The following is a 19,689-nucleotide window of genomic DNA, read 5'->3' on the forward strand; positions in this document are numbered from 1 at the left end:
TCTGAATTTCGAGCATTCAAAAATGTTGGTGAACTTGGTGCAATCTAGTTATTCACACTCAAAATCCCAGAATGCACTGTTTGTTATGGTTAAGAGTTTCTCTATTTTGGTACTCTGGTGACTGTGACCCCAGAGCTCCCATGTTCATCGTTATTCGATGGATGTCTGCTCCATGTGTATGAACTGCCCAGTTGGAGTCACTCTTGTTTTCTCTCCAGTTGTCCCTCTTAATTTGATCTATTTTACTGCTTGAAGAGCGGACATAGCTCGAGAGCAGTGGAGTGCTGTACATGGCGTGGCTAGCCAGCGTTTGGGCTGGCAGCTTTTGACAGTCCTGCAGTATTCTTCACCAATCTTTCTCCTCAGACTAGCATTGTTATGTTATGTTATTTGTTATGTTATTTTGCATTTATATAGCGCTCTATATAACATTGGTATGACCTCAAAGCGCTGGTAGGTTGAACGCCCTTGGGGACCGTAGTCCAGGTCAGTTGAGAGAGTAAAGATGTCATAGGGTGCTTGGGTGCACCAGGTATGTGTGCAGCTGATATTAATTGCCTGATGGTAACAGCATCCTAGCATTAGGTGTGGTAGTATTAATATCAGTTGAATGTGTGCAGTCTGGCGGGTGGACACCAAGACTGGGTTCTGGCTGCGTTAGGCCTGTGGGACTCTTATGTGTGCAGCTAGGCCAGTTGTCATAGGATAGAGCTGCGTTTTATTAGAATGATGAGGTGTTCATGGAGTAATGTTTGTATGTGAGCAGCTAGGCAGAAATTGATCGAGGGGTGTAGCTGCACTCTAATTATGTGTTGGTGTAGAGAGTAAGCATAGTGATATGGGAGGTGAGTGTTTGGGTGGAGTTATGATCTAAGGAGTTCGATATTCCAGATTTCAAGCGCGCATTTGCTTAATAGTGACTTAATAAGCGTATTCAGTGGCGTCATTGCTCGGGATCTCTTTGAGCATTTGTCATTGGGCCAACAGTCGCATGCTCTGCCTCTCACCCAGTTCGGCCCACTGACTGTTGTGTGTCTCTCTCTCTCCATTCTCTTTCCTGGGCCCTCACATCAGGGTTCCTTCTATCAGCTTGGGCCACCTCTCACGGGTCCCGGATCTCGCACCTATTCCACTCTCGCCAGATTACGCTGACGTGCTGGTGGCTTTTGTTCGTGCAAGAGTTTGCCTTCCTGTCCTTACGGTACAGGTAGATTCTATTGCAGTAGGTTTGGCCGGAAACGATCTCATCAAACTTTTTCCATCGAATTTCACCGCAAATGTATGTGGGGATGGTTGTTAGGGTAAGGTGGGGGTGAGGGGACCGGGGGTCTCTTCAGCACTGTGAAGAATCTTTGTTTTTAAAGTTTGACCTTGTAAATTCACCTCAGATGTGTTGTTCAAATACAAAGATTGTTCTGTTTTAATATGCAGGATATTTGTTGCACATGACCTCCAGCGATTTTAATGACGACCTCATGAAATAATTTAAATTCTTGTGACACCTTACGAGAAAAACCTATTCGTGTTGTGTTTCTGTCTCTGTGCAGTCTCTGTTCACAGCCCAGCTTGAAGGAGGAGACAGGCAGAAAGCAATGAAGAGACTGCGAGTCCCACCTCTGGGAGCTGCACAGGTTAGTTCACTCTTCAAGAATGAATGCTGTCAGGATGTAATGGGTGTTTGCCACTGTGTTGATACAATAAGGAATTCCTTATATTAGATTATTTCATTATGCAGCTGAAGATGAAATTGACTCGCTCTCAGGCGAGAATGTGCAGACGCCTCTGTGTGCTTCTTTTGTTTGGCCAATGAAATATAACAGTATAACTCATGCAAGACTTTAAAATTAACGTTTTTCAAGCACCATCACTGACTCACGGCCTACATCCGGTCTGCAATCTTAGGCTCTCCAGATGCTTTGGACTACAACTCCCATGATACCTCAGCATTGATTACGCTGGCTCTGGTTGGTTGATGGGTGTAGTTGCCTTTAAGGGGTGAAGAGTTGCAGTGTCCCCTTTTTTTGACATATAGCAATACATCTACCAGGGAGCATGTTCCATAAGGGGAAATACCGGGCAGCAGACTAACCCTCCCAAACTGATTCAAGGATGCCCTGCCTTGGTGCCATCCGGCCCTCACAAATTAAGCTAGAGACACCTGCTAGGCATTTGGGAATGGAGACTCTGTTGAGTTTGTTCCTTAGTTTGCCACGCGGTATAAGGATTGCCTTCCTGCAGTGACACAGGAAACACGCTGGCAAAGCCGGAACCACAAAGTGTCCCTTCCCACGTGGCAACCAATGTTTATTGAGAGGCTCACAGCTCCACTGGCCTGCAGGGCCATTAGGAGTTTCACAGGTAGGCTGCAGCAGGGGCGGGCTGTTTTTTGTTCTCTCTGCTTTACTTTAAGCAGAGAGAAGCCCTCCTAAAGATACACTTATTTTCATTACACATGTTTCAAAACTAGGGTGATGAGTTCATGCTACGGTGGCAGGCATGGTGCGGGAAATGTTGGAAGTACGAGGGCATATGATTTTGGTACGACGTCCTTTCATCGCAGGATTTTTTGGGGGGTTAGAAAAATATATAAATTGGGTGTGGGTGTTCGGGAGTATCTAAAAAATTAAAGGGGATGGGGTGTTGGGAGGATCCAAACAAAAAAGAAGAGGCTGGATGGACCATCCAGCCAAGACTGGTGCTCACGTTTGTGTTCCAAGAACTGCGTGGTGTGATTATTTTCTAAATAAAGTTAATTCGAGTTCCATTTGTACCGTATTTCTTCACAATTTAATGAATATTCAAAATATGTTTGATCATTGTGTTGATCAATATGCATAGTAAGCTCAACATCATCCAAGTTGATTGCCAAAAACATATGGTTAACAGTGCCTATGCATTTCGGAGTCTAGCTCCTTCCTCAGGGCAAAAACCATAACGTAATATGCTTTATCTAATGAACCACAAAAAATTAACAATTTAAACAAATTAAGTCCATCATATCATATACATGGAATGTTCACAATATATCACAAAGGGTGTAATCAAAGAAAGTATACATTACAGATACATACCGCATCCCGCGTGCACACAGGACGTAGTAAAACAGGAGTGCAAATCATGAAAATAAAAAAAGAGAAAAATGCAAATGAGGGAAAAGAATTTGTGTATAAAACTTCTTAAATAATCTTACAATGATGCCCCAATGGGATTGAAAAGAGCAACAAACAAAAAATATTCAATGAGTTTTTTCATAAAGAACCTGATGAAATGACATGCAACCATGATTTCTATGTCATGCGATTAATTTGCTTTGCTGCTCAGCTCAGAGTGTTGTTACCAGCCAGGCTTGTCGACTGGCGGTTTCGGGGGTGATTTGACCACACAGAAAAAAAATCAAAGGAACTTTGATCTCGCTCATGAAAGCCTTCGTTAATGGATGTTTCCATAAAATATTAAACATGCACTCCACCATGTCAAAGAGTCATTGCAGAAATATCAAGGGCAGTGCACTATCCAATCCCATCTGTTATCTTCATTGCAGCATTGAAGGAACTCTGTCCAAATAGTTCACAATATTTCACATGTGCGTGCTGTAAGCCCCGGGTCCACAAGTCTCATCCTCAAGTACCAACCCCACTCCATATCCTCCGGATATCCACCAAAAATATATTTGAACACAGTGAATGTAAATGGGAGCTGTTTACATAGGCAGTGGTAAGCCTGAAAACCTTATGTGGTTGGGGGACTCGAGGACTGGACATAGAGACCCATGCTATAAGCTATCCTAGCATAGTGGGGTGACTGGAGAACATCAGGATCAAGTGATCTGTAAAAGATCACACGTTGTGGCAAGTGTATGAAACAGTTTCACAGGTAAACCCCAGTGCCCACCTCCGAGCACCACATATCGCCTATATTATGAATCCTGTGTCGATTTCAATTTCAGATAGACTGCAAACACAATGGCCCTCATTAGAGGTGAGCCGGCCCCGAAATAAGGTGCGGGTAACAACGTTACTGGCACCTTTTCCAGAAAGGCTCTCTCCGAGTCTGCCGGTAGGGCCTGTGAACACTGCAGCCTTTTCCTGAAAGGGCTTTGCTGCAGAGGGTTTGACCCCGGTTCTTAAAGGCTCAGAAGTGTGGGCGCAGCGTTGTGTTCTACGTGTATTCTGCGCACCTGCATCGCTCAACACTGTGGCCTTGTCCTGCGAGGGTTTTGCCGCAACCCCTTAACTGCCAGGCTATTATGCAAGTATATGCAAAAAGGACGAGCCTACTTGTCCTTGGCACTTTAGGAGCATTGCGTGCTACGTGTAATTTGGCAGCGTCTCCTGTGCTCTTGCATCGCACAACACTGCGGCCTTGTCCTGCGAGGGCTTAGGGAAGATACTTGATTCTTTAAAATATTATATTTGCATTTGGCTCTTGAACATGTATTTGCCCATGAAAGCGAGAGCAGTTGCTGCAGAAAATATCGACAATGTTAATATCATCGCTATGCGTCCAAAAACATTGTACTAAAGCAGCAAGATGAAGGAAATATTGCCCACCAGTCATATGATTTGGGTGGGAGAGGCGCAATACATTTTTATGCCTTTGTGCCTGGCAAAGGTGTAAATTAGGCTGGTCACCTCGCGATCGCAGGACAGAAATCAGGCAGCTGGGCAGAAGCAGGGGCATGTCAAGGGAGTGGACTGGGTGTGGCACGTGCTACTCCTGGATTCTGATTGCCCACCCTAGGTCTCTCCATTATCCTAAACTACTATCATCATGTGGGTGTGCGCTCGTACTTCATGCCACCCTTGAATAAGTCAATGCCCTACTTGGGCACCACAGTCAAAACATTTGGGCCACAGCAGTTAAAGAGTCTGGACACGCCACTGGACAGAAGGGGACCAATTTAAATGTCGCCATACAGAACAAAGCTGGCTTGTCCCCTTCATGGGGTTTAGCTGTATGTCTGATCCCCCAATGAATGACTGGAATGACAGGGAGTCTAGCAATGACAATGTATGTGAGTCAAGGTACTGACACCACTCAAGCATTCTCTGCATCACCAGAGCGTCACCGCAAATAAAGGTTGTGGTCCGGTCCACGTTCATCTACTTAGTTTAGCAGAGATCCCTGTCTAATCCTCTGAAAATTAGGCCATGCTTTAGCTGGTATGAATCTCCACCGTGTCTCCCTTGCCACCACCGGCACTGCAACATCAAAAAGATATGCAGAAGTGGTACAGACGGTCTGCATTTGTAAGAGGCACGTCTGCACTCAAGCCCGGATTCCACCATCTGGTTGAACATCAATGCCAGCATGGGATAACCCCTAGTAAAGGCTTCTCCTCAGCGCCTTCAGGTAATGTGCAATAAATGTGTGCAATAAATAAATAAATTACGCAAGCCGATCGCTTCAATTCAGGATAGAGACGCAAACTAACCAACCCTACTAACAATTTCCCTTTCTGCATACACCTCTCAAACACCAAACCAAATACAACCAAAACCTACAGCACAACAAACCGCACAAACTTCACTACATTGCAACAACAAAACAAAAACACACATAGCCTTGCACAACAGTACACGACGACTACCGGCCGCAAACACCCCAGGCCCAGCCAACGGACCCACTGAGCTGAGGCCGCCAACAGCACATCACTGCTCTCTTGCACTTTTCCTGCTTCCTCCCACTAACTCAACCTCCCCTCCTCTTTCAGAGCCGCCAGAGCGCCAAGGCACCACTACGGTGGTGATAGTGCCCGGTACAAATGTCCTTTAACATTAACATTAACAATAAATACCCTGCTTCACGTGGGACTATATCTTGGGCACTGTGCCGTTACCGGCCGGTGGAGACCATGGAACAGATTATTATTGATTAATTACGGCCCTTGGAATCTTCACTTTGTGTTCTCATCTGCAGGCTATAACAAACATTAGCCCCCTGAAAGGGGCCGCTGGCCAATCAGGATGCTCAAAACACAGGCTATATTGTATGGTACAAGCCCGCTTTCCGAGCAGCCTGGGTGTTGCTAGCCAGCGCCCCGTTCCCAAACGTGGGTTCTAAGAGGTTGCAATAAAAAAAAGAAACTGACGTTGTGTGGCCCGCTGCTGCCTCATGCTTTCCCTGAGTCTGTTTCATTGTTGATGACATCACGATCATCAACAATGAGAACGGACTCGGGGAAACAACATCACAGCACTGGGCCACACTGCGAGGTAAGTTACTTTTTTATAAAAAATAAATTCAACCATTTACAATCAAATCGAAAACTACACGGGTGATAATGATGATATTACCCGAGGTGGGGGGCTGACCCTGTTGGTAACGGTGCAGACAACCACATTGAGGGACCCTTGCTTCGCCCGGACCCTTAACTTGGGCGGCGGCCCATTACCGACAATGTCAGCCTGCCGCCTTCGGTAATATCGCCTCAATATAGCCCATAGAATGGTTCTTACAGCTCACATATTGTTCAGAACACTACATTTGAATGCTACTGGCAGTGTGGTCTGTGACTGCAGCCAACTCCTTGCAACCACCCAGGCAGATTTATTGACTAAATCCTATATATACTTCATGCTTTCAAGTTCAAGTTCCACACAGTTACCTTGCACCTAAATGGGAGTTATATGTCTGTAAATCTTGTTAAATGTCGTTGCTGCTCTCAGACCTTTAACACAATCTTCAGGGGCCATAATACCTGGAATTAACTTTAGATGCGGTCTAGGCACCTTAATTAGTATATATCAGACAGACTGAGGTCACATAGTCGCACTGCCATGTAAGGCTTCTTTATTTCACTTTCAAATAGGTCAAAAGAGGGCGTTAGAAACCCGTATCAGAACCTTTAACTACCATTGTTAATTTCTCTATTGGCAAAATAGACCACAGTTCATTGCATAGAAGGGGGTCCCCGTAGTAGCCGCAAAGCGGGGGGGGGCGGGCTTAGGATAATGGGTGAACTTTGATGCTGGCCAATCCCAGCACGGAGGAGTGACTGCAATGCCTGTGCTATGCCAGTACCCCCACAATACCCTTGCATTGTTGTTTGTGAATACGTGTTTTGGGCTTATTTTGTAGGAACTTCCGGCTTTTGCTAGTAAAAAGTCAAAGCCAGTCTGAATTCCCTTAGAAAGAGAACCAAAACAAAGGTAAACCCACAACGATGGAAACATGGACCAAGATAAGAAGCAGCATGGGAACTTGAAGTGAGAAAGAGAGAGAGAGAGAGAGAGAGAAAAAGCGATCTGTGTCATTGTGAAATTGTTTAATAGGTGGACAATTTCATATTTATAGTCACAATGCAGGGTATTTTGTTTGTGGAAAGCCATCAAAGTGCCATATATTGGGATAGATTGTGATTAGATGACGTCGCTGCCACACTTTAGTTAGCCATCCCGTTATCATCCGGGGAGTTGCTGAGCCACAGGAAGCCACTATCACCAGCTAAACCACCAAAAGGATGAAAAAGTCTACTTTTATCGCTCAATGTCCCACACCTCCAGCACGCACTGATGGCATTTATCTTTTCCTGTCTGCCTCTAGTCTGTCCCAGTCTGGACCACCTTTCGTGTTGGCGTGTACTGCGGCATGACGGCCTCTCTGCTAGTCTTCATCATCCTCACAGGTAAGTGCAGAGCACGGGCTACACGGGCATTTACTTGTTTTTCTTTATATCTTTCTCCAAGTAACTTAATCATATTGCAGTGTAACTTCTGTGTAATAGTGCCAAAACGATTCTGGAGTCCTAACAGCTGACTGTCCACCGGTCATGTACCTATAGGTACAAAGCGTTCTAGATCACCCCAAGCCGCCCGCAGTCCTGCTCCGGAACACCACTCCTGGCAGAGTAGGAGTGCCTTGGTGATCCTGGCCGTGCAGTGATGGGCTCACCCCTGGGAGTGGCTGCAAGGGGACTAAGGGAGCGGAACAGCTTTGGCATCAATTTAGCAGGATTTTGCCATCAGGGCAGATCAGAAGTGGTAACCAACTTGATGCTGTTATATATGATATGATATGGCATTTATAAAGTGCATATACACAAGTGTTTCAAGGTGCGACGAGGCAAGGGAGGGGAAACAGAGGGCAGACAGAGACAGCGAACCTACTAGGCCAGGTGTCAGTCAGATTGCGCAAGTGCAGGGGTAGGGGAAAGGGGAAAAGTGCAGGGGGGAAGAGGAGGGGGCAGTGCAGTACATAGGATAACAGTAGAATGAATAAGACAATAAATAAGTGCGTCCAGCTGGTGGCAAGTGCAGGGTAAGTGCAGAATCAGGTGTTATCGAATGCTAGTAGGGGCTGTAGGGATACAGAAACAGCCCCCGAGTGCCTGGGTTTCAAGGGGGCAGTGCAGGTCTGCAACTGGTGGGGAGGGTACCTGGGCCCGAGATCAGAGGGTAGCCAGGTAACCAGTGCAGATTCAGCCAGGAGATCAGCAGGGAGACGGGGAGAGAAAGCAGAAGCAAAGAGGAAGCTCTTGTGGTGCTTCCGGAATCGGAGATGGTTCTCCTCAAGTTTCAGAGAGGCAGGGAGGCTTTTCCAGAGGGAGGCCCCAGCCAAAGAAAGAGATCTACCACCAACTCGCTGCTTGGAGAAGCGACTAACTCTGAGAGAGTTGGAGGCGGATGAGCAAAGGGCTCGAGAAGGAAGATATTTAGGATGAGATAGTTGTAGGTATTGAGGTCCCAGGCCCCAGGAGGCCTTGTGGACAATGCAGAGGGTTTTGAACTTAATCCTCGCTGCCAGTGGGAGCCAGTGCAAAGATTTCAGTCCTAGAGAGATACGATCTCTGGGCTTGAGGCCAAGGACAAGTCTTGCAGTCCTGTTTTGGATGAGTCGCAGAGGGCGGAGAGTAGAGGCAGCCAGATTTAGAAAAAGGCTGTTGCAGTAGTCCAGCCTGGAGAGAACAAGTGCTCTGGAGACAGCTTCTGGGGGAAAGAGAGGGAAGTTATCTGTGCACTTTCCGGGGAGTGATGGGAAATCGTGTGTTTGGTGTCCTTTATCAAGTTTATAGCTAATGGCTATCTACACAATCTGTAAATGTCTGTCACACCAGATGCCACGGTCTATAGAATTTCTACTACCGTCCCACTTCTGTAGAGTCCACTCAGATAAAACTGAGCCATTTTCCAGAGCAATGTTTGGTCTATGGTCTCTTATATAGCGCTAACGGCTGAGGCATCAAAGCGCTGCTACAGAATTGTGGCAACATATGCCATTTGAAGTCTGTATTGATAGCCATCACCTTACATCTAGTCTGTTGATAATACACATGCATGATTACAATGGTGCTGATTTGCAAACATGTGTGGGTGCAAAGATGGGTTGGTACTGTGCACCCGCACCTCTGCTGCTGCAGATGGCAATTCACACATCGTTGAAATTGTGTGGCAGATAAAACAGTTGGCTAGGGGTACCGTCAGCCCCTGTCACCTCGTGAATATTTAATTTTCTGGCACATTCACAACACTGATACCAGACAGGGGGGGAATACACTGATACCAGAGAGGTGGGGGATGGGCCCAGCCCTTACCTCTATTGGGATTAGTGAGCACATTTATAGTATTAGTACACATCGAGGGGGGGTGTGATGGCCTCCCACCCAATGAGGAGGCTCAGAATGGGCTCTTTAGACCCTGCTCCAAGCCTCTTCAGAGCAGGAGGCCGCCAGCTTCCTTCGCCGGGAATCAGATAAGTGCGCTCACCTGTGTCCCTTCTCCTTCCCTCCCACTCCATTTCCACATATCTAGCCCCCCCACTCCCACCCACTTACCTTGCACTTCCTTGTCCCCCACCAGCACTGGGAACAGTAGCATGCAAGGCGTGCCTCTGACTCACAAATGGCCTCTATGGAAAGGAAGAAGGGACTATGTGTAGTTCCCTTCTCCCAGATCCATGGTGACTATCTTTCTTGTAGTTTTTGCTCGAGTTGAGAAACGATTAAACTTGAGAAAAATTCACTTTTAGTACCCCAGTACAACATGTCAGGGTACTAATAGCAATAAAACCCTTGCAGCAGGGCATGACCGGTAATGCCCCCCTTCTTGTTTTATATTACTTAAATAATACTTAATGGACCAATCAGAGCAAATGCTTTTGTTTTTAATTTCCACCTCTAAAATAGAAACAGTCATGTCAAGCATGAATGTTTCTATTTTGGGAATAGCCCTCACCTCGTGCCTGGTCTGGCGCTCACACGGCAGACCAGGCACAGGGGTGAGAGCCACAGATGTGCCACAGATCAGAGCACACTCTCGTTGTGAATTGGTGAGCACTTTGTACAGTGCCAGACCTTCCTGCGGCTCATCCCTGCCAGCATTCAAGGTTGCTCAAGTAGTGGACCTTTGTTCGGTATCTTTATGTTTTGAGTCCTTATCCTGATTGAATCTTACATTCTGTGGTTACGGATAGCTTCTATGCGTCTGGTTAGGAGGAACCAGAAAGATACTGAACAAAGGTCCACTACTTGAGCAACCTTGAAGGACCTTGTACCCGGAATAACTTAGAAGACAATAAGAACAAGCCAAACCAATAACTTCGAATGATACAATCTTACCTTACCCTAAGAACCACGAGACACCTGTCCACTCAGCATCATAGACTATAACAATAAGAAGAAAAATGTTTTTCTAATATAAATGCTGTTTAGACAAAAACAATGGGCCTCATTACAAGTCAGCCGGTCCGGAAACAATGGTGGCGGTAAATCCGCCGCCACGTTGTTTCCGGACCGGCTGATTCCGAGTCCTGCTGGCGGGAGGTGTCACTCACGCCAGGTCTAACCTGAAGGAAGTAACACCACCCGCCTGCAGGCGGACTGGAAACACTGGCTCTGTCATAGACGGAACCAGTGTTTCCATGGTCCCCATCCCCATGGAATCCTATGGGACTCCATGGGAATGGGGCTTAACAGAATTCCGCCTCCAGAATTAACGGGTCACCAGGGTTGTAATGCCTCAGTGATTCCGGCAATCACAGAGGTGGAATGGAATTACTGGTTCGGCGGCAGCCTGCCAGTATTTCCGGCACGGCTACCGCCGGACTCGTAATGAGGCCCTGTTAAAAGACAAATGTTGGAAAAGAACATCAAATTATTGAATGACTGATGTTACATGTGCCTTGGGAAAGCCTGAGCAAGGCCGAAACGCATGCACTTGCCTCCTAACGGAGTTTGTTGGCGCTACTTTATTAACATTGATGCCTGGAACATTTATATGAATAATTTCGATGATTTTAATACACATAAAATACTGGAAACAACACAAAAACGAATACTGATTTATTTAGTAGAAAAATCCCAAATGGAAACACTGAACCAAGCGCACAGGTTAACATAGAACACACAAGATGTATTTACATATTTATTGACTGGTTGGTGAATACCAGTCTCTATGTAGCCGTGCAGCTACTGGCCCACACAGACTTAACCAATTAGTTAATAAAAAACATATTAGCAGATGGGAAGAACGCACTGACTAAACTACTCACCCTCGTATACAAAACTCACCCCATAAATAACTCATTAGTTAGATTGTGGTCGAGTTTCTGAATGTAAGTGGCCTGTCATTTTCTGGTGTTATTTCACTGTATCATGTGCATTCATCTCACACTAACATCAGCCGTGGTGGCCAAGAGCTTTGTGTGCTTGAGGGCTGGGGCGAGAGGAGGAAGCATTGGCTGCAGCTGGCTCAGGTGAGCCCATATTTGTTATGATGTTTATTCAGATGGATTAGGAGTGCAGCTATCAGCAGGTGTGGATCAGGAGTGCAGCTCTCAGCGTGTGTGGATCAGGAGTGCAGCTCTCAGCGTGTGTGGATCAGGAGTGCAGCTATCAGCAGGTGTGGATCAGGAGTGCAGCTCTCAGCAGGTGTGGATCAGGAGTGCAGCTATCAGCAGGTGTGGATCAGGAGTGCAGCTCTCAGCAGGTGTGGATCAGGAGTGCAGCTCTCAGCGTGTGTGGATCAGGAGTGCAGCTATCAGCAGGTGTGGATCAGGAGTGCAGCTCTCAGCGTGTGTGGATCAGGAGTGCAGCTCTCAGCAGGTGTGGATCAGGAGTGCAGCTATCAGCAGGTGTGAATTAGGAATGCAGCTCTCAGCAGGTGTGGATCAGGAGTGCAGCTATCAGCAGGTGTGGATCAGGAGTGCAGCTATCAGCAGGTGTGGATCAGGAGTGCAGCTATCAGCGTGTGTGGATCAGGAGTGCAGCTATCAGCAGGTGTGGATCAGGAGTGCAGCTCTCAGCAGGTGTGGATCAGGAGTGCAGCTGTCAGCAGGTGTGGATCAGGAGTGCAGCTCTCAGCAGGTGTGGATCAGGAGTGCAGCTCTCAGCGTGTGTGGATCAGGAGTGCAGCTATCAGCAGGTGTGGATCAGGAGTGCAGCTCTCAGCGTGTGTGGATCAGGAGTGCAGCTCTCAGCAGGTGTGGATCAGGAGTGCAGCTATCAGCAGGTGTGAATTAGGAATGCAGCTCTCAGCAGGTGTGGATCAGGAGTGCAGCTATCAGCAGGTGTGGATCAGGAGTGCAGCTATCAGCAGGTGTGGATCAGGAGTGCAGCTATCAGCAGGTGTGGATCAGGAGTGCAGCTCTCAGCGTGTGTGGATCAGGAGTGCAGCTATCAGCAGGTGTGGATCAGGAGTGCAGCTCTCAGCGTGTGAGGATCAGGAGTGCAGCTATCAGCAGGTGTGGATCAGGAGTGCAGCTATCAGCAGGTGTGGATCAGGAGTGCAGCTATCAGCAGGTGTGGATCAGGAGTGCAGCTCTCAGCGTGTGAGGATCAGGAGTGCAGCTATCAGCAGGTGTGGATCAGGAGTGCAGCTCTCAGCAGGTGTGGATCAGGAGTGCAGCTATCAGCAGGTGTGGATTAGGAGTGCATCTCTCAGCAGGTGTGGATCAGGAGTGCAGCTATCAGCAGGTGTGGATCAGGAGTGCAGCTATCAGCGGGTGTGGATCAGGAGTGCAGCTCTCAGCAGGTGGCTTCAACCAGGCCCAGTAATCAGAAGTAACATCCAACCGTGGAGTATGAGAGACACAAGGTATTACAAGTAGGGTCCGGCTAATGATAGGAGGATCTGCCCAAGATGCAGTTTCTCCCTAGAAGGATTGGCCTTTTATTGCGAAGAGTATGGACAGGTTCCCAGTTTCTGTTTCTGTGTATTTGATTGAGTGTGGGAATGAATGAGCTAGTAGATATATGGATGGATCCGGATGGATGGATGAAGGAAGTGATGAAGAAAGCAGGGATGGAATTAATGAGTAAGTGGAGAGAGGAATGAGTGGGTGTTTGGTTGGATGGATGCATGTGGGACTGGATGGGTAGGCGGATGGATGTCTAGATGAAGGAAGTGATGGAAGGAAAGAGGGAGGGAATTAATAAGCAAGTGGAGAGAGGGGATTGGGTGGATGGCTGTGGATGGATTGATTGATGGATTGGGTGAACGGATGGAGGGATGGGTGCATGGATGCATGGATTGATTGGATGGATGGGTGGATTGCTGAGTGGATGAATGGAGGAAGTAAGTAAGGAAGCAAGGGATGGAGAGAATGAGGTATGGGGCAGAGGGAAGGAGGTCGATAGGGAGAAGGAAGCCGCGGTTGAAGGGAAGAAAAGAGGAAGGATGGAAGGGATCATAAATAATGTAAGACGTGGTCTAGAGGCTGGGGGTGATCCTTGATTCTGGAGACCTGGCGTTGGCTCTTGACCCAATATCTTGTATGAGTAGAACCAAAACCTGTCATTGCTCACTGCATCGAATTGCCAATGTAATGTACATATGTCAAAGTCAGCTGTACGCTCAAGTACGGTGCCAATTTCATTTTCCCCACCCGATCACACCCTGATTACTGTAATCCAGTGATCACTGCACCCCACATGCAACAACATTCTATGTCCAGAACATCATGTTGGCGATACTGCTGTCTGAATAAATGCTCTCTACAAGGTTCTCCTCTGAACCCTGAAACTATTATGGTCCTCATTATAAGTTTGCCGGTCCGGAAACTAGAGCACCGGTAAAACATAACATAAACAGATAATACATAGTATATCAGTTACTCACCAAAACATGTTAAAATGTTCTAAAAAATATGAAAACCATGCATTATAAAATTCTAACCTCATAAAAACGCCTTTCTTCTGTACAAAGCAGCCTTCAAATATGACAACAGAGCCGATGCCATTAATTTCGTCCCCACTGTCAGTAAAAAAAACATGGCTGGCCTGTACTGACGCAGATCCGTACATTTTAGGATCAGAAGATTTGTCAGTTTTCTGATCTCCAATAGCCTGCGCAAATCAGTATGAAATGACAAAAAATTTTGTTTGGGGCACCACACATTTCGATGTGTTTCCCCTCAGCCGTAGACAATCAAATCTTGCCCTGGTTATGAGCCAGCTGTGATGTTTATTCTTGGCCCAGACAAGATATGGCTGTAAAATTGAGATCCCTCTAATGAGCTGGTGAGCACTGTCCAATTGTGTTACCCGTGCTGCAAGAGCACGTTTGACCACAATCCCCGGGGTCACTGCCTCCTTAAATGATCTTCCTTCCTGCGGTGAAAATATTACTGCTGAAGGTGGCACAACGGGAACATTGGACTGACACAAAAGCTCCTTTACCGACCTCAGCCAAGGTATTTTAGCCCACAGGTCCCTGTTCAGCGTAGATCTTATAACAAAATGACATAGAGTAACATTTTTGTTTCCCCATATTCCCAGCCATAAAATACTCGGCGCAGCTACCCAATCATCCTCCTAAAAGGTCAGCCCCAATTCCCTATGCACCGAGGCGCAAGAAGAAGAAACAGGGAGCCTCAATAGGTTTTTAAGATACCGGGGCTGATTGCAAATGCTGAGCCTTGCATTTTGCTGAGAAACGAGATAGCCCTCCAAGTATTGACACATCTTCAAGGACTGTTTTTTAACATGAGCACTAGCCTTCAACATCTCGGAAAATCTGACACCCAAATAATCATATTCTGCCACCCTGGGAATAACCTCCCCATTACACAGTATGAGCCGCATCTTAATGAGCTTCCTACCTCCACTACAGCCCATCACTGCTGATTTGACCGTGTTAATCTTCAGTCCCAGACTGTTCATGAAAGAGGCATAAGCATCAAACAGTGCCTGTAAAGCCCTGGCGGTTCTGGCCATAAGCACTGTATCGTCTGCATATGCTAAGACAGGAAAGGACCTACCTGTCAATTTCAGCAAGTCCACCCTGGTACGCAGCAAAGCTTTCAATAGTCCATTAATGTACAAAATGAAGAGTATGGGGGTGATGGGTCTAACATGCACCCCTGCCGAACCCCCAACCCTAAATGAAAACACTCTGTACACTTCCCCCCAGGTCCAAATTGAACATTGGCCCTATTGTCAGCAAGAATCTCCCGCAGAATTTCCTCAGGGCATCGCATGGTCTCAAGCACAGCCCACAACCTTGGATGGTCAACCTTGCTGAAGGCTGTGATTAAGTCCATAAAGGCAAGCTAAACCACTTTAACCCTGCAGAACACAAAACTGGACACCAATAGGTACAAATTCAGCACTTGCTTCATCGTATCCAAACCGGGGCGAAACCCAAATTGGATGTCTGTAAGGATTGTGGCCTCTGTGAGCCAGCTCTCTATATGACCCAACAGTATCCATCCAAACATTTAAAAGAGGTATCCAAGAGAGAAATTGAGCGATAGGATGAGGGCAAAATTACATATCCCTTTGTGAAAATGGGAAAGATAGTCGCCATCTTCCAAGAAGGTGGATTATGCCCTAAACTCATGCAGGCATTAAAAGCCTGGGTCAACACAGGAGCCCAGAAATCAATTTGATCCTGGAGTTCGGGCCAGGAGCTCGGTTTCATGACTGGGCCCCAATTGCTTTCATCACCTCCTCCATGGTGAAACATAAAGTAACGCCCTCAGGCACCTTCTCTTTTGGGAACAACCATCCTCAAAAAGTGTCCGAAATGAGAGGCACAGTCCGCCGTCCCCACATGTGTACCCTGCAGACCCTGTCTTCCCTTGTCAAAGGGCCCACCCTTAACAAACTCCCCAAAACCCTTTGCATCATTCAACCTAATCGCCTCCAAGAATTCTTCCCAGGCCTTATTTTCCAACTCCAATTTCCTTTGCTCAATTGCCGTGCAATAGTCAGAATGGGTTTGAACAATGCTCCGTCTATCCATCGCTGGACGTATTAAGGCATCTAAAAGTGCTGATTTGGCCGTTCTGCAAGCATGATCAAACCAACCCTTCTTCCCACCACTCCCCTATCATTTGCGGACTGTGAGTAGGGCTGTTTTAACCACACATCAGTCTCCCATGGCTAACCAATGTAGATGGATCAGAACTGTGTGATACAATCGCAGACATTGCTGCATGGCTTTCAAAGGCACTGGTTAATTTTTCAGAAAGACTTTCCAGATGCCCTTTAAATTACCTAGTGTTGAGAGTAAAAGTGCTTGTACCACTGACCATTGCTTTTGTTCAGGGATGAACGCGTTAATGCTTCTGAGGATGCATAGCTGAAATTGTTCCCCTTTTCTAAAGATCAAAGTGATCCACTGTTGCTTTTCTGCAGCTCACTGATACTGCCAGGGTGGTTTCCTGGCATTCGCATTGAAGAGCAAGGTCAGAATTTCATATTGCTTACCGCACAAAGAGACCAATTTACAATATGGAAGCTGTTCAGCATGAAGGCAAATGATGTGGCATTGTAGAGCGGGGGAGATGAGGCAAGCAGAATTTCTGTCCTTAGTTGGGTTGAGCTTCTATGATTCGTTTGCATTCAGGTCTGGATTTGTTCTTGGTGGCTTGCACAGTAAAGAACATTATGTTCTGCCGTGCCTTTGCCGGGCAGTTGTGTGCCTTCCATATGGTTAGGTGTGGACGACACACCTAACCAAGATGTTTGGTTAGGCCCATGTTTGTTTGGGACTGGCTTTGTTTATTGATGACTAGTAGGTGTACCCATGCTTCGCAGGGTAACTCCTACTTCGGTCCTAGTTGGAAGTTTATTTAATGAACTAAACCAATGATTCTTTGTAGAGAAAACAGAGGGGGGGTCTGGGAAACTCTCTACCAGCACGAACACAGCCCATTGACTTGCTCTTAGGTGGATGGCCCCTGGGAGAGTCTCAACCAAGTCTTTAGCTCACTTTTCTTTTCACACAGAAGAAATGTTCCCGCATATCAGTCTTTGTCCTGCCCAGGGGCAGTCCAGCACCGAATTGCTAGGCAATTCTAGCACCACAGCAACCCCATACACGTGTTTCCGCCTAGTTTGGCATCATCAGTGAGGTGAAGCTGTGTCTCTCTAAGAGCAGTGAGCAAGGGGTCCACGTCTGGATTCCCCTGGTAACTTAGGGTGAGACCCAAAGTTACTTGGTATGCCAAACAGAGGGGGGTCTGGGAAACTCTCTACCAGCACTAACACAGCCCATTGATTGTTCTTGGGTGGATGGCCCCTGAGAGAGTCTTAACCAAGTCTTTAGCTCACTGTTCTTTTCACAGAGAAGAAATGTCCCCGCATATCAGTCTTTGTCCTGCCCAGGGGCAGTCCTGCACCGAAATGCTAGGCAATTCTCCTCTGAACAAGAGTACCACAGCAACCCCATACACGTGTTTCAGCCTAGGTGGGCATCATCAGTGAGGTGAAGCTGTGCCTCTCTAAGAGCAGTGAGCAAGGGGTCCACGTCTGGATTCCCCTGGTAACTTAGGGTGAGACCCAAAGTAACTTGGTATGCAAAACAGAGGGGGGTCTGGGAAACTCTCTACCAGCACAAACACAGCCCATTGACTTGTTCTTGGGTGGATGGCCCCTGGGAGAGTCTCAACCAAGTCTTTAGCTCGCTGTTCTTTTCACAGAGAAGACATTTCCCCACAGAGCAGTCTTTGTCCTGCCCAGGGGCAGTCCAGCACCGAAATGCTAGGCAATATTGCTAGTCTTTCCTGAAGGAGCTGGTGTGAACAAATTATCTTTGTTTCCAACCCTGGAGCAATCCACATAAAGCTGACCATGAGAAAAGCATGAATCCCGTGAATCAGTTCCAGCTACTTTGAGTTGGAGCGTTGAGATTGCACAGCCACATTACTGGTGTCCCGATCTACAGCCGAGGCAGCAGCCATACGTGTAGGGCTGAAGCATGTACGCTTGATGTGCCGTACCAGTACGTGTATGGCTGAAGCATGTAAGCTTTGTACTGTTAGATGCCTACATGCCTCAACTTCCGTAGGAAATTAAGTTTCTGTAATTATCATGAGAAATTTGCCACAATGTGACGGACAACATCATTGAATACACTATTGAAGAGACATCCGCTGTTTCCTGTTACCAGCATCACTACAAAAGGATTGTATTGTGTCACTCGCATGGCTTCAAAAGTGAGTGCCGCTAACGTCAGCTAGAATGCTGATAGTGTAGAAAGTTTAGGAACAATGAGCTACTAAAGTTTTCATGAACGGCTGAACTTTAGGAAGAATGAACGTAGAACTACAGCAGAACTACGGCGCCAAGAGCCGTACAGCAGGGATAAGCATCGTAGACTGCTTTTTAAAAAAATCAGAAAAGGTCTATTTTATACGTGTTACATTGTCTACCCCATGGAACCTACCCACATGCAACATTTCAGGTTTGTAGCATTTTGAGAAGTATGCTGACCATTTCGAACAGAAACACACACATATCCACACATTTCCCTTTTATATGCATAGTGATGAGTCGGTAGACTTGAGTTATTAGAATAGAAGTGGTTATAGTTACCTCTGAATTTAGGAAGCATCAGCTGTGATGAATAGGGGTTTCCGCACTCGACCTGGAAGAAGCTTGAGAGGAAGGGGCCCGGTTTAAGTCATTTGAATTTGACTGAAGAGTAAGGACGTAAACTATGGGAAGGGGAGTCTGAGACTCCTGCTATTTTTCAGAGGCGACAGAGATGAACCCCATAGTGTACCATGCCAATGTCCGTCTTAGGTCTATTGCCATACACGTTTTGACTTTCTTGGCTGGCTGGAGTGGGAAACACCATTTGCCTCAAAGATGAACGCTGAGGCATGGGTGTTGAACAGGAACATGTGGTTGTTCGACAAGGTTGGCTTCAGCATGTTTTTTGGGACTGGGCATGATGATGACGGCTTGTTTCAGGCCCGATTCAAATGTTTCTTCATTGTAGGGCTGATTTATGATGCAGGCAGTGGTGTAGCACAACATTTGTAGGCCCCACCACAAGCCATTCTGAGCCCCCACCCAAGCACCTTAACGCAGAGGGCACAGGGGTGTGGCTGGAGTCAATGCTGTGAAGACGCAGGCAGTGTGAGCTCCTGGATGAGATCCATTTTACAATCCTTTAATGGTGTGCAGGATTCTAATTTCGCCAGTGATTCTTTCCTGACTGTTACGACAGTGGATTTTGTGACTTTGATGACAATCCGACTGCTAGATAGGCTCAGTGAACTGAAAAACATGAATGAAGATGCCAGTACGCGACCTGCTGAGAGGAGAAGCAAAATGGTGCTGGCAGCGGAGTGAAGTCCCCTGCAGCATCCGGATTAATAAAGGGGCTGCCACCAACCTTCCCTTCCTGCTCCAACCATTGTACAGTGTTCTTAGAGGCAGTGTGAAGTGGTGGCAGGGCATGCGAGTGATGGCAGTGAGATGCCTGCATTGGTGAAAGCGGACACCTTCGGTCTCATCCT

The 19,689-nt window shown here is 46.9% G+C and overlaps 1 protein-coding gene across 1 annotated transcript in view; it reads left to right on the forward strand.

The window, feature by feature from the left end:
- LOC138471465 (xenotropic and polytropic retrovirus receptor 1 homolog) overlaps nucleotides 1-19,689 on the forward strand; it is a 245,232-nt gene that overhangs the window by 116,709 nt on the left and 108,834 nt on the right. Inside the window, exons 5-7 of the mRNA XM_069609088.1 lie at nucleotides 1,548-1,631; nucleotides 7,546-7,627; nucleotides 15,781-15,795. Coding sequence (XP_069465189.1) covers nucleotides 1,548-1,631; nucleotides 7,546-7,627; nucleotides 15,781-15,795 — 181 coding nt within the window. The remainder of the gene's footprint in view (nucleotides 1-1,547; nucleotides 1,632-7,545; nucleotides 7,628-15,780; nucleotides 15,796-19,689) is intronic.

The sequence above is a fragment of the Ambystoma mexicanum genome, chromosome 8, assembly GCF_040938575.1.
Source record: "Ambystoma mexicanum isolate Mex_15411 chromosome 8, UKY_AmexF1_1, whole genome shotgun sequence".
NCBI classification, from domain to species: domain Eukaryota; kingdom Metazoa; phylum Chordata; class Amphibia; order Caudata; family Ambystomatidae; genus Ambystoma; species Ambystoma mexicanum.